The sequence below is a fragment of the Parambassis ranga genome, unplaced genomic scaffold (assembly GCF_900634625.1).
Source record: "Parambassis ranga unplaced genomic scaffold, fParRan2.1 scaffold_21_arrow_ctg1, whole genome shotgun sequence".
NCBI classification, from domain to species: Eukaryota; Metazoa; Chordata; class Actinopteri; family Ambassidae; genus Parambassis; species Parambassis ranga.
Window position 1 is genome coordinate 7,941,284 of NW_021144767.1, and position 14,991 is coordinate 7,956,274.

The window sequence follows — 14,991 nt, forward strand, 5'->3', positions numbered from 1 at the left end:
TATTCAGTGCAGAGGTGTCGCAATAAAAAAATCCTTAGCATGCCCCCTTACCTCTTTTCCAGACAGGTAGTAGGCAGACAGCAGGCCTCCAACAAATCGGATGTTCACCTCAAACACAGACACCTCTGCGTTCTGCGGGAGAGACGAAAGAAAAGGAATATGAGATGACAAATAGTTCATGAATACAAATATCTTCTCCCGTGGCGAGTTAGGAAAGCATAAAACTCAATACTTTACTTGGCTTCAGGGAGGATTCATACTGAGGTGGGCTTCCTTACAGTCACTACAGGTATTTTTGGAGACAAGCAACAGTGGGATTCAATGTAAAACATAGCTTGCTCAGAATTGATATGAATGAGTGAGAAGCCAAATGAGGATGATGTCCATTGTGTTGTCACAATGCACGCCCTTCAAGCCTCTGGTTCATCAGCATATTTTTCAAAGTTCTTCAAATTTGCTGATAAGCCACATAGAGGGCCTAGTAAAGGACATTCAGTAAGAGTCCTCCCATACCAAAAAAACCACTGGCTTAAATGACAGAGATGAAGTGTGCTCCATCCAAAAATACCTCCGCTTCTAGACAGGAATAACAGACAAATAATGCCAGAAACTGTAACAGTGTAAAGCCATTTGTCTCAGTAGCGGAACAATGGCGCCCCATTTCTCTCTCACGTCAACTCTTTATGAGCAGATTCCTGAGTCAGATGAAGTTTTTGTGCTTGACTGACAGCTCTCACAAGCCGCTGCAGTCCATGAAATAGAGAGAGAGCGAGAGAACAATAGGCTCTGTGCTGCGGCAAAAACAAATTAGGTGCCAGACAAAATGTCATTTTTCCCAAAAGACTGAGTGACTGATGGACTAGGTAGATTGTAAAGCTCATTTGTCCTAATTAAAAGTAAATTATTTCCTCTACAACACAGAGGCAGCTGCAATGCAAAAGAGCTGCCAACTGCCTGCTGTTTTCATATCAAAAATACGAATGGAGAAAAAAAAGCCATGTTAATGTGTTTTAGCAGTCGCCCGGCAGTTTGTTCTGCAACAGCACAGAGTGCTTTAAACTGTTGGACAATGACCCTCTGAGTCAGCAGTTTAGTGACGCTATCTCATTCCTGACAATGCTGGCAGGAAAGGAGTCAAGTCTCCTGATGGTGCAACATGCAGGCCGTTACAGACCACACAGGAAACTGACTGAGCATGGCCTTCTCCTAGTAGAGGACTAATTAACACCCTGCAGCAAGATGAGCCCATGAGATAATGTTCCCCCTTGAACTCTGTAGATCAAAGTGTATCTAATGATACCTTGTGTGTGTAAAAAAGAAAAAAGAAATAGCACCATATTGTTGGTTTGAAATAATAATAAGAAATCACTTCATTTCATTGTGACAGGGGAAGTCTCCGGAGTGCAATAACTTTATCCTCTTGCTATTTGAACAGATTTGAAAGCATTTCCTAAGTAAAAAAATAAAATACAAATAAATGGCAGTCACCTGTGTGGGTGTCACCGTGGTACCCTGATGAAGTGTCATATTTTATAGTGGAGGCCAAATCTGAACACAGATTTCAATTACTGCATCATTTGCAGCCATAGTAAACACAAGTCGCACACAGCCAGGTTCTGGGTTATTAAGAGCAAGCAGAAAGCTAAGGACACAGTGAGTGGTTATGTGGCACTTGGGTTAGGGCTAGGGTTAGCACTAGGATGGAGGATTGAGAACCTATGGACTCTGTTTGGTAGTAGTGTTGAGCATTTTATAGACCACCTCACCAACAATTTCAACCAGCAATTTCCCCATTGTGGGACTAATAAAGGTTTCTTAATCTTAAACTGCTACTTCAGGTCATCTTGAGTCCAGTAGAAGTACATACTGAGTTAATGTCAGTAAGTTTAAAAGTCTATTCAGCTAGACCCAGAATAGCCAAGAATTGGTTGTTTTGAATGTAATTTTTTGACACTGGTCTGGTTGTCCCTAACGTTTCCTTTTTATCTACATTGCATCCATTGGAGCTAACTGAGAGATGGCCTGATATAATCCCATTATTTAATGAATGAACCAACAACTTCTTACTGGCATTTAACAACTAGCTTATAGACATATTACTGGCAGTAGTGACACATTGATCACCACCATGCAGTAGGAAATGTAGAAAACATTCGCAAACACTACCCTTTTGTGTTGTTCGGGACGAAAACGTCCTCTAACTTTAACAGTTTTAAAAATATATCAAATAAATATTTGTTTTCATATTTTTTTGCATAGACCTTTTAATTAACTTCAGTTGTGTTCAGAAGTAGTAAAACAATAATTAGGAGTGGTGCTGAAAATTGGAAATAAAACATGCCATTGCCAAACATGCCATGGCTGTGCAGTCCAAAAATGTGGTTATAATGGAAGTCTATGGGACAAAAATGTCCACAAACAACACGTAAGGGAGAAACAATGAAAATCCAGTGCTGTGCAAAAACTAATAATGCAATAAACATGACATGACCAAGACTGTAATAAAGGTTAAAAAAAATCCAGTCCACATTCACCTTTTCTATTAAAAATGAGCCATTTTGTGTGTTTTTTTCCATTGATCAGCACCACCCCTTATGATATTAGTGATTAAAGGGTTAAAATCCTGGAGGAAAATGATTGTTTCACTACTGTTGATCAGAACTGAAGTTAATTAAAAGGTCTATGCAAAAAAATATGAAAAAAATATTTATCTGATATATTTTTAAAACCGTTAAAGTTAGGGGACGTTTTTGTCCCCGAACAACATCAAAGGGGGTAAAATTTGCCCGCAGTGTACTGTTGACCTATGAAAACTTTTAAAATCATATTAACAAAATGTATGTAAAATTAAGCTTATTGAGCCAATTTGCTCACATATTGACAAAGTTATGGCCAAAATAAATAGAAAAATTACTCTCAGAGGACAAAAAACTCCCGAACAGTGCATAAGGGTTAAGATAACTGCATAAGCTGGAACCGTCTCCGAATCCACCGTCAAGCACAGAGGTGGAGGTGTCATGTTTCGGGCTTGTCTTGTGGCAACATGATCTGGACACCTTGCAGTCATCAAGTCGACCATGAACTTTTACATGAACAAAAAAACAAAAAAAATCCATTTTTATAAAAAAGCTGATAATGATAACCCTTCTGCAGGAAATCCATGACAGCAGGTATATCACATCCTTTGCTTTAGAAAGTGCTTACTATAAAGCACACACAGAAACTTTGGAGTATCAAAGGCGACGCTACGGCTCAATATTATGCTGCTGCACCAAATGAACTGCAGAGATCAGAAGACAATGGGGCCTCCTGCTGATACAAGGCTGTTTGAGTGACAGGGAGGCTGCTGGTAAATACTGTAAATCAGCCAGGATTATGCACAAAGCGGTGGCACTTCAAATTCACATGTGCACCAGATATATGAGCTGAGACACGTTTGGGATACAGTAATGAGGATTAAAGATGAGAACTGATGTTTCATCATGTTTAGTTGATGTACCATCAGACTCACAGGTAATATCCATAAACACAGTCACGACTAAAAAGACAAAGAAAGTGTTTTTCTGTTTCTCCTTAATGAGGAGCCCTTCTTCACGGGGATATTATAATCAGGGTGACTCTACGATAAAGGCAGACATCAAAGAACAAGGGGCAGAGTGTGTGTTTTACTCACACACAAACCTACATGTGGCCACGTCATTCATTACCCACTGCGGAAAACAACGAGCCTATTTTATTCATGTTGACATTTTCTAAACTACCGGTAAGTTTGATTTACTAAATTGTGGCAACATTTCTTTTTTTTTTTTCCATGTCATTAATGTGTCAGTATTTACAAGCTTCTGTTGATATTATATTATGCCTTGATTATACTAATTATCATATTATCATACAAACACAGAACAGTATTTGTAGTATAATTATTATCATTTCAAGAAAAACATTTAAATCCATCCATCTATCCAAACACATTCTCCAGGTCTTAGTGGCAGCAGCCCCGACCAGGGAAGCCCAGACCTCCTGCAGCACAGAGGCACTCCCAGGCCAGCTGGGAGATATAATCCCTTCCCCATGTCCTGGGTCTGCCTCAGGGTCTCCTCCTTGGATGTGCTCCAGGGGGTATCCTTTCCAGATGCGTGAGCCACCTCTACACTCTACACCGAGCTCCTCCCAGATATCCGAGCTCCTCGGGCTATCTCTATGGGAGAGACTAGCCCCTCTGAGGAGGACACATTTCAGTCACATTGAATTCGCCATCTCTTTCTTCTGGTAACTACCCACCCGTGACCTTGGATGAGGGTAGACTGATCAGTAAATTGAGAGCCTTGCCTTTTGACTCGGCTCTTTTATCACGCACCAGACTTAAATAGAGCGTGCATTACAAGTGGCCGATGCCCTGATCTAACCGGCGTGTGGTGAAATTCAGTCTCCATCTCCATGCTTGTCCTTTCATGTGTACTATATTAAGTCCATTTTAAGATTTAACACACTAGGTCATGCACATAAAGACACATGGTGGATTGAAAGCTTCAATGTGGCAGCAATATCCAGATTTGAATAGAAGTGTCAAAAGTATTGATACCCATGATATTGTATTGATAGCAGCTTTCTCAGTGATACTTTGATCTGGTGATCTGTGTGTGTGCGCACACTTACCACATTGAAGTCGAGGTTCTTCTCCACCCAATCAGTGGCAGCATCAAACTCTTCAAACATTTCCATGATATAGAGGGTGTCCAGGGCGTCCACTATTGTTGCTCCCTTTATACTGCCTACAAACAGAAGGGAGGAAAAATGACTTTACATCGTGTGTTTATAAGTCATTTATTGGCGATACATAACAGCTATGAAAACAAATAGCATTTTTCAAAGGAGCACGAACTCTAAGATCTTTGTGTGAATGACAGTTGTTGGCAACAAGCTCGCTGAAAAATCACTGAATAAACAGCAGAAGTTAAGAGTTGTGTTTGGGGGTTGAATAAATGATTTCGCTCGACAGATGGTGAGAGGTACCGATTATTGGCACTGATGAAACGTCAGGAGTTTTGCTCGTCTCTGGTGATTAGCCTCATGGCAGGAGGGAAGACACACAGAGACACACAAACCATCATTTCAGCGCCGTCATTGCCCAAAAAAACCCACAAAACACATTCAACAAGTTCATCTGCGTACGAGCCCGCTAGGGAGCTCAATAAATCATTAAGCATGCAGTGCAGAGCCCTCAGCAAAAGCTTTTAGTCCTCCTGTACTCCTTATAAACTACTAGGCCTCATTTGTAGGAGATGCCTGACCACTCAGAGGTGAAAAAGGCAAGAAGATGAAAGTGGAGGATGGGAAGGTGAAAAACGGAACAAGGCAATAAGTATGACGGAAGGAGCAGAGAGGAAACCATTAACACAGCAGCGTCAGGAGACTGACCTACAGAGAGAGGGGCAGGAGGTGAAGACGCTGAGAAACACAACAAAATAATAATAAGCCCAAGTTTGAACAAGTTTGTCAAGAGATGAAAGCGATGATTTATATCATCACTGCGACCTGATTTTGCAATTGTTGGTAGTTGTGAAGATGATTTTTAATACAAACATCTACCCTAGCACGGTGTATATATAAACCAGAACTACTTAGAAGGGGCTGACCACTTTTATTTGTCAAGTTGAAAAATCATATATGTAATTATTAGAAGATCAATATAAGAGTTTTGGGACTAATATCAATTTCTGGTGGAAAAATGTGCCGATATCAGCCATTTATATTTACAGCATGTTGACAAAAATTAGCTAGCTAGCCAGCTTGCTAGTTACCAGTGACACGGCGATGCTAGAGCTGTCATAGAAAGTTGATTTTTGTGGACCATTCACTTGCAAGCAATTTATATCCCAATCTACTGCATGCAACGAGACAAAAAAAGAGATTGTTTTTGGCTGACTGCACCTCCATCTGCACAGCGGCGATGCTGTTACACTGTGCTGCAGACAGTGCTGACAGTATTGGAAACAATGGCATTAGGGTGGCTCAGACTTTTTACTCAAAACATTCCTGCATTGTACAAGTTTAGCTTGAAAATGATTAGAAAAACTGGTATATGCACATTTTGTGGAGAATAAAAAGTTTGCAGTTTTTGTACCTGTAGAGGGGACAACGTTAAATAAAGCTGTGTCCAATTCTTATGTGGCACCTCTCTGAATTACATTAACCAAACATACATAAGCACTGAACTTTAAGGGTGTTGGCTAGAATGTTCACCTATACAGGGTGTGTATGTTGTTTGTGGTCATTAATTATTTATAATGTTGCTGCTTTGTCCTCATTTTAGGTTGCACAGTACAAAAAAGGGATCACTTGTAGACACAAACATGATTAAAACCATGCAACCCTCAGGCAAGGTATAAATATTTCACTGCCATGTGGCTGCTGCAGCTTCATCAAAGAGTGTATGCTGGCTCGACCTGCAATCAGTGATGGGTGATGATCGATAATCAGCCACTCTGGTTCCACAAACGGGTGATCAGCCCAAAAAACCCTGATCAGAGCACAGGTAAGGAAGAAACAGACCAAAAAATCCAACCCCTTGAACATCAAATGCACGTCTAATTATGATATCAGGAATGAAAAGATGAAGGATACTGTGTAACCAGGGTTGCTGACAGGTCTACACAGCCGCTGCACTCACTTGTCCTTCCTGTTTTTTCCATCCCTCTCACATTTACACTCCAGTAAAGCCTCGGGAGGACAAGACACTTTCCTTCCATTCATTGTCTTGTCACTGTGCTTTCTTCCCCCTCACTGACTTTCATATATGTGTCTGAGAGTGTGTGTATGTGTGAGTGTGTGAGGACGGATACAGATGGTCAAAGAATGCCCAGAATACTAATGCTACAGGTTTGTAGCAGCTAATGTTTGTTCTTCATAGAAGAGAAAATTGATTGAATCACAGATGTGTTTTGTGGTTTGGGAAACAGTGGCTGGCACTCTTTATTATTTTGGATATTTTATACAAAGGTATTTTGATCAGCAATACAAAATTGCAGCCCTTGATAATAGCATCGACTAAATGTGGCTTTTTAGGACCCATTCTCTGTAAAAGATTTGTAACCTTTGTTAGACAGCTTGTTGAGGGTTGAAGGAGGAATCTGCTCAAATCAGCTTTTTACCAGATCCAGGATTTGTGTCAATGTCCAGATGGGAAGACTATTAAAAAAAAAAACACACACACACAGAATTCAGCTGAGGTCTGCGAGGTTGCGAGAGCAATGTCTGATGAACTTGGGAGGTGATGTGTGTGCTGCCGAGGATTTTGTTTCTGTTAGCGACGGCAGGCATGGTGAGGTAGCAGATGGCTCAGCAGAGGGCAGCTCTCTGATACCTCTGTGAGTGATAGTGGAGGAGGAGAGATGCTTCTATAAAGACAGAGCAGTGGAGGGAGGGCAGGCCTGTTGATATTTGCTGTAGGCGGTAGACTTGTCACAGTGGGGAGAATTCTTACACTGGTAAAAATTCCTTCCATAACTCAGTGCTGCCGCCCACAGCAACAAACACAACGGAAAATACTGGAGGTTTCCTTACTAGATAAATGTATTTTTATAGAAAGCCTTTTGAAATGAATTCACTATTGTTTTTTCATTTTCTGTAGTTGCTTCCAATGTTACTGCATCATACTCCTCTGCTCTTTGGAAACAGTGGTTTACTTTTCGAATGTCCCTTGTTTTATTGGCAAAGCTTATGATTGTATTTTGTTTTACCAAATCACATGTTACCACTTTGTCTCCAGAGGTATCCTCTAGCTCTTCCTAGGGGATCCCCTTCACTGCCTGGCCAGCTGATTCTAATGAGTCCTGGTTGGTCTAGGGTGCCTGACCCAATTAAACTGGTTTCTCTCAATGTGGAGAAGCAGTGATTCTACAATCAGCTTTCTCTGAGTCTAAGCCCTAGCCACGTGTATTCTCGATCTTCTTCATTTGGTCCGAAATCATACGATGATCCCAAACAACGAACTTTGCCTAACTGCACAACTCCCTCTTTCCAATTAAGACTGGGTAGAGCAATGACGGTAGACAAAAAAAAAAGAGACACCTAAACTCCTACCTAAACCTGGGACAGACTCTCTCCATCACCTAAGCCAAGCTATATGAGGATTTAATGCAAGGAGAAGGTGAGCATCATCTGTAAATTTAGGTGCAGGCCCAACAAATGTTCACAAATTTTAGCCATTTAAGTTGCTAATATTGTTGGACCTATACAAAACATACATTTAAGATTCATCTCTGCTGAAGGACTCCAGTATAATACCATGTTGAATGCAGAATTTGAGGTAATCAAAGCCACTGCTTACCTCTTCAAAAGCTTTCAAACGCTACAAAACAAAAACCTACAAAAGGATAATGCTCCACAATTTTTGACATAACCTATGAAGCAGAACAAGAGGAAGGAAGAAATGGCTGGAAAGATGAAAAATGAAAGAGCCCGGTGTCCTCAGAAGACAAGAATCATTACCTTTCTGTTCTGAGACAGAGAATAAGAATAGATGGGAGAGGGATGGCAGAAAAATGGGATACTTCAGGTCCAAAAGTCATTAACCCGCAGTATCCTTCTATTCCTGTAAAACACAATTCATCTGGATGTTCCTCATTCAACTTCCACTTTACTTCTAGAGGAGGTATCCATCAATCTTTTCTTCTTCTATTGCTTTCCTTCACTTTTCACCACCAAGGGTTTGACCAGTTTTTCCCCAAGTCTACTCTTCTCATTGAGAACTCACAGAGGTGAGTGAGGAATGCATTAAAGGAGAATGCTGCATAGCTTGAGGGCATCACCTGCCTAGGTAAATGTCATTAGTCGATACTGCTCAGAACACATAAAGCACAAAGAGATAATCAGTTTCACTTTAATGACGCCACTATTATAGAACTGAAACCATTTAGCTGAACAACACCAACTTTTTACATTCCCACTTCCTACACGGTGTAAGTGTTTGTGAATGCTGGACAGTGAAGTGATGCATTGTTTGGTTGTTGAGAGCAAAATAACCTTCATATCATGCAATCAGACGCCAGACAGCGGTGTAATCTGTGAGGTGGGTGTGTGTGTGTGAGTGACAGAGAAATAGACAACTGAGATGTTTCATGCATAAACACGGGCAGCACTGAGGTCAGTGGAAACATGATCACTACCTATTCACTTCTCAGTCTCGAAATAAAAACTTCAATGTTTGTTTGTGTGGCACATTTTGAAGGAATATGCGTAATGTCATGTTTTTGTGCTCAAAAAGTCCCTCTTTAGACCTTGAGTTACAATGCGACCCATCTATATATTTTTATTTATTTCTTTAACTTAATTCAAGTCTAAATAACCAATGTATAAGTTGCTGAATTGGGGGCCATGGAGCACCACACAAAGACCAAATCTTCCTCCCACATACGTTTCTGGAGATCAGAGCAGGAGATGAAAAATATCCACGACTATTTTGGAATGTACCCTGACCAGAGTAACTTTGGTGCCTGTAGTAAACGGCGCCTGAAAATGAAGTGAGAGAAAGTAATGGAGCATCAACACCTAATCTTTACCCTAAAACCAAGTATTAACCATCTAATAGCCATTTGAAACAGTCTACAAAAAACAAGGGCCAACCATAATGTCCTCACTTTACAAAAATGTCCTCTTTATAATGGTCTAACCTAATTCTAACCTTTACCCTAAAACAGCCATTGAAAGGGTCTACAAAAGAGAGCAGTGGGCAAAATGCCCTGCCAATGATCTAATACTCAAATAGTTTCTCACAAAAATCGCAGTACAAGAGCATGTGTAAATACACACACATAAAACCCAGATTATGCAAGAGATGGCCCCCCAGGAACCTGGGTCAACTTCTATGTTACTACCGCCATCAGCAGGTACTTCAGCATTTAGTTTTTTGCAATTTAAAAAAAACTCATTCACTTCACCCTGCTGCAGCTAATTCAAAATGTTGCAAAATTACGAAACCTAGAATTCTTTCATCAATATTAGCCCACAGATCTGAAAAACTGCTTTGACGTTGTCACTTTTTTAACCAATTAAAACATTAAGCTGTAGATTCTCTTATTAACTGCCTTTGTGAGAACATGTACGGCTATTATCATTTACTCAATGGACTAATAAAACAGCTACCACTTTGGAAAAAACTTCTAATATTTTCACAGCACATGAAAAAAATAATCTAGATATGTGGCATGTTTTTCTTTGCTTTTGTAACAAGAGGCAAAGAGTAGTGTTCTGTGAACACAGTAAATGTCATGTGGATTACATCACGCAGACACACTGTGAACACAAAGCGTGACCTCAGCAGTCAGCTGTGCCCTGCAGCTTTGGGTCACACCGAGCTCATTGGTTGAGGTTTTGGCGTCTTCCTTTCATTCGTACTCAGAGCTCTCCATTGTGCAAGATGCAACCTGAGCAAAGAGTTGTAGTTTGTTTCACAGCAGGCATGAGAAGCGAAACATCCTCAAGCACAACAGTCAGCTCTGCGACTATAGGTCATATTGAAAGTGTGACTCTGCTTTCCACTACTGATTTCTCTACTGAGAAGCAGAAAACAGGTGATGTCCGAAATGTGTTCCAAGACTAACAGCAGGATTGCAGAAGGATAGTCATGACAAGTCTGTTAAGTAAATATTTATTTCTATGAATCATGTTACATTTCGAGCAGAGGAACAAAAGCAGGTGTTTCACAAGCAGTGACCTGGCAGTTCCATTCATTCTCCACACCACAAACCCGTTAGCACTGTGGTAGGAACAGGAGGGAGCAGAAACACCAAGGATTCCGTGTCTGCACCACCTACCGCTCCTACCGGGAGATCTCCAGAACAGGCCAGCTGAGGGAATCCCTTCAGCCCCCAGGGTCTTTAGGACAGGCGCACAAGCCCCCTCAACTGGCCTCTCTAAACATGGAGGAGAAGCAGATCTCCCACATTTTGTAATCTCTGCAACCTTACAAAGGCAACTTTAATCAGATCAGGGTCTTTTTGTGGCAGATTGGTTCATGGGCGTTAGATGTGCTTGGCAGGGTCTTCGAGGGCAAACAAATCGGAGGTGATGATGATTAAGACACAAGAAAAGAATCAGGTAGTCTTCCAGACATCAGGTAGCTAGGTCTGGGGCTAGAGGGGGTCATAGTTCGCAAGTCCACCCAGCAGTTTGGCAATGTCAAGCAGTGCCAAGATGGTGGTGGCCTGGGCAAACCACATATCAGGTTTTATCCAGTTTTAGTGCAGTCAACTACAGTGTACCTGTGTATTCTGTGGTCTGTAGCAATGGGACATCGGAAGTATCCATTTCCTGATTTAAAAAGGGTAAGTAGTTTTGTAAAATTCCTTCAACTTTAAAAGACATCCTGTCATGAGTATAAACACGCAACCAGAGAAAAACAAAAAAGGCTGCCAATATTCTCCATTTCTAGCAGCACTATTAGAACTGCACATTGACTCAGCAGCTTCACTTCAAAAAATAGCAGCCTTAAAAAAAACCGACAGCACTCACCAATATTTAAAAAAAAAACTTGAAAGCTGCTCTCATGTTATGAAAATATTGTCTTGGAAAAAAATCCCTTTTCCTCATCAAAGCTGTTCTCAATGCATATATAAAGGTCCCAGCATGTCCCATATACTAATGTTAAGGCAATGCAAACTCCTAATCCTTAATCCTACAATTTGATCCACATCGCAACACTGCTGGTGATCCCATTTAGCCTCAACTAGCATCTCAACACTGAGTCTTCACTGAGTTTTCTTGAGAGGTCACAGAGGGGAGGTGAGAAAAAAGTGATGGCTAAGCCTTTGGCTAATCGTGTTATCGTAGGCAGAAAGCATGCACGCCCACAAACACACACACATACACACATCTCAAAGTGTATTAACCTCTTGGCTCCGGCTGCCAGATACTCAAGCGTCAACACTTTTTGTCAAGGTTACAGGGAAAGGCATCGCCACACCGCAATGTGTGTGCTGAAAATCTGATCCTGATACAGAAAGGAGGGCTTTAAGGTAAAGAAGTGATAATACAAGACTCAAAGAGGCAGGCTGCCGATAAAAATAATGTTCGGGTTAATTGTGTTTGGCTGCTTCTTATATTCAAGTTTAGGACCAGACAGATTTTGAGTAGTTTGAGCAGATGGGCGGTCCTGCTGCAGTGTGTTGTCCTGGGCCTTTGGGAGGGATTCAAAGCCCAGGCGAGATGACTTGTTCATTGTTGATGGGTGTGTGTGTGTGTGTTTAATTAAAGTGTATGCACGGATCTTTAACAAAGGCACAGGAGATGAGTGCTACAAGGTGCGAGCATATTTGTGTGATGGATTCCCCATTTCAGCTGTGGCGGTGTCCCCACCCACCACTGTGCAGAGTGTGATTTACATCATTTCAGACACAACCAAACACAACTCCCTCCTACTCCTCCCCACACACAGCACAAAAACCTGAGGGAAGGCCACCGCAGAATTACTCCATCCATTTCAATTATAGAGATTGAATATCTGATTCTGAGACACACACACACACACAGTGTGTGGGGGAGATGAGGCCAAAGCACCAGGACTCAACGTCAAATTATATAACCAAATAAATGACTTGTCTGGAAATGGAGAGACACCAAAAACATTAGCCTTCTTGACTGGTGGACGTTAATATTTTTAGCCATGGCTGTAAAGCTGGCAGGATACAGGAAGCAGGATCAGATATGGGATGACAAGATGATGGCGCTTAAAACCAAAAAAGAAGCACTTTGATGGCTCGCAATATATTCACACATCATTTTCACTAGGCTGCACTTGCCTGACACCTTTTGCCAAATGAAAAATGTCATGACTGTGTTTTGTGTAGCCTCAGCTTACCTCTGGTTTACTGTTTGATTTTTACAATATTACTCTTTCATTTGAATTTTATCCAAAGTCAAAGTGTTGGCAAATGATTCCAATAAGAAGGATGCACACGTGCGTTATTGAAAGTCCTGAAAAACAACTCAAACAGTTGGATAACAAAATCTCTTCTAGCTGTTCCAATGTAAAGATGTAACAATCTAAAGATAAAGGAATTCTTACACCATTGCTACTAATTGCTTATGGAACCCCGTTGCCGGCTCAAAAAGTCAATCTCCAATCCCCAGACTCCCATGTTAACATGTCTATCTTCATATCAGACTTGAACACGTCAACAGCCTGGTACACAAAATGTTTCTCTATTAGTAAGTTTCCAGGGAGGTATGGGGGGGTGATTTATTTCTAATAAAAGCCTCCACTCATGCCCTTAAAGCATACTGTGATGATCAACGTGGCATTGGTGGGCGCCTCCCACAGAGACTATGGCTCTTTAGAAACCATCATGGAAGCTTTGTCCATAGTTATACACTGTTTATCTTTAGGATGCAGTGGGCCCATCTCCTTTTAACTTCATTTACAGACAAATTGATCAAACTGTGGTCACTGACAGGATTGTTTTTGGAAGTGCTTCTGAGCCAATGCAGTGATTTCCACTACAGAGTCATGTCTGCTTCTAATGCGGTTCTGGGCCCAAATATCACTGCTATTCATTATTGCTTTTCAGTCTTATCCCTTTTATACACAGATTTATTATTATTATTAAGATGTATTTTTCAGTGTTATATAAAAGAAACAACTTGCCTATAGGTAATGGGTAGTTTCAATAAGGCATCTAGAAGCACCAAAGCTTCGTTTACAACCACTACATCAGTTCAGCTCAATTACATTACAGCTCAAACACCTCATGACTCTCCTGGGTCACCTCTTAAAGCTTTAACCACAGAGAGAACGCCCTTGTTCGTCCAACATCAGAGCAGAGCAGCCAAAGAGACACTGAAATGGGTTTTACATTAAATTAGTTGTATTGGTCGGACAGTTATCTGCAGTATATAAAAAAGCCTGTGCTGGAATTAAGAACAATGTTAAAATACGCCAACGGAAAAGCCATCTGGGAGACATTTAATGATATAATAGACCGTGGTTAAACAGACATCTGTGCTGGATTTCAACCAACAACCCAAATCAGATTCTGGCAGGGAGCTTAGTACAGCCGATGACCTGCTCAATCTCACTCTACATAGTCAGAAAAATAGGAGCACATTAGTCAGAGCAGTAATTAAATCAAAGCACATTCCCAAGGTGACCAAAATGTACTTAATAAACAGAAAGAGGAGAAAGAAGTACATCTATGGCAACTGTTAATTAGAATCTGGCATTTGAAGGTGAAGTGTTTGGTGAAGGATGTAGGCATATACAGTACTGTATCCGTACTGTCACACGGGTGATGAGCCGCAGCATGACTCCAGAGGGGAGGATGAACAAGAAAAGCCGTTCAGAAGTGTGGCATGGCGGGGGTAAAAAAAATGGCCAGGAGGCGAACATAAAGAAAAACAAACATCACAAAACCGCGTCCACGGCAAGCCTGCCATTCATCGACGGCCTTTTCGAACACCGCAGGCAGGGCCAAGCAGACAACCTCCGCTGTGAAGCCTGCCTCTCTCAAGAGGAGATACATGCACACAAGCCTTTTTACTTCTTTACACCGCCTGTGGCTACAGAACCATCCACCTGTCCAGCAAACCAAAGTCTTCAGAGGCTGTCAAAGCACAGTGTGAATTAGCTTACAACTGGGAAGCAAAGGGAGTGTTGGGAAAAAATAAAAGAAAGATAAATAAAGGTTCAAACACTTTTTAACTTCTGCACAATAAGTCTGATGAAATCATCAAGTCGATTGAAGTACACCGTTTATTACTGGCTCAATGTCAGCACAGCATCATGCAGATTTTTTTCTTGGTTTATATCAAAAGTTGGTCATTTGTAGTGGAGAGGAACATTTCAACAGTCAGTCTCACACAGAAATATTCGACAGCCTCAAAGCGCACGTTGTAAAGATCTCACAATGAGACGTCAACATGCTTTTTGACCACATCTTTTTCTATTTTTCTGCATACCAGCAGGTATACATGCAGACAAAACGTCTGTATTTAGTC

General features: G+C 41.1%; 1 protein-coding gene across 1 annotated transcript in view; it reads right to left on the reverse strand.

Annotated features, from left to right (window-relative positions):
- The window catches only part of man1a1 (mannosidase, alpha, class 1A, member 1), a 101,932-nt gene that overhangs the window by 51,120 nt on the left and 35,821 nt on the right, over positions 1-14,991 (reverse strand). Inside the window, exons 3-4 of the mRNA XM_028398423.1 lie at positions 4,657-4,772; positions 52-132 (exon numbers count right to left, since the gene is read on the reverse strand). Of these exons, the coding sequence (XP_028254224.1) occupies positions 52-132; positions 4,657-4,772 (197 nt within the window). The remainder of the gene's footprint in view (positions 1-51; positions 133-4,656; positions 4,773-14,991) is intronic.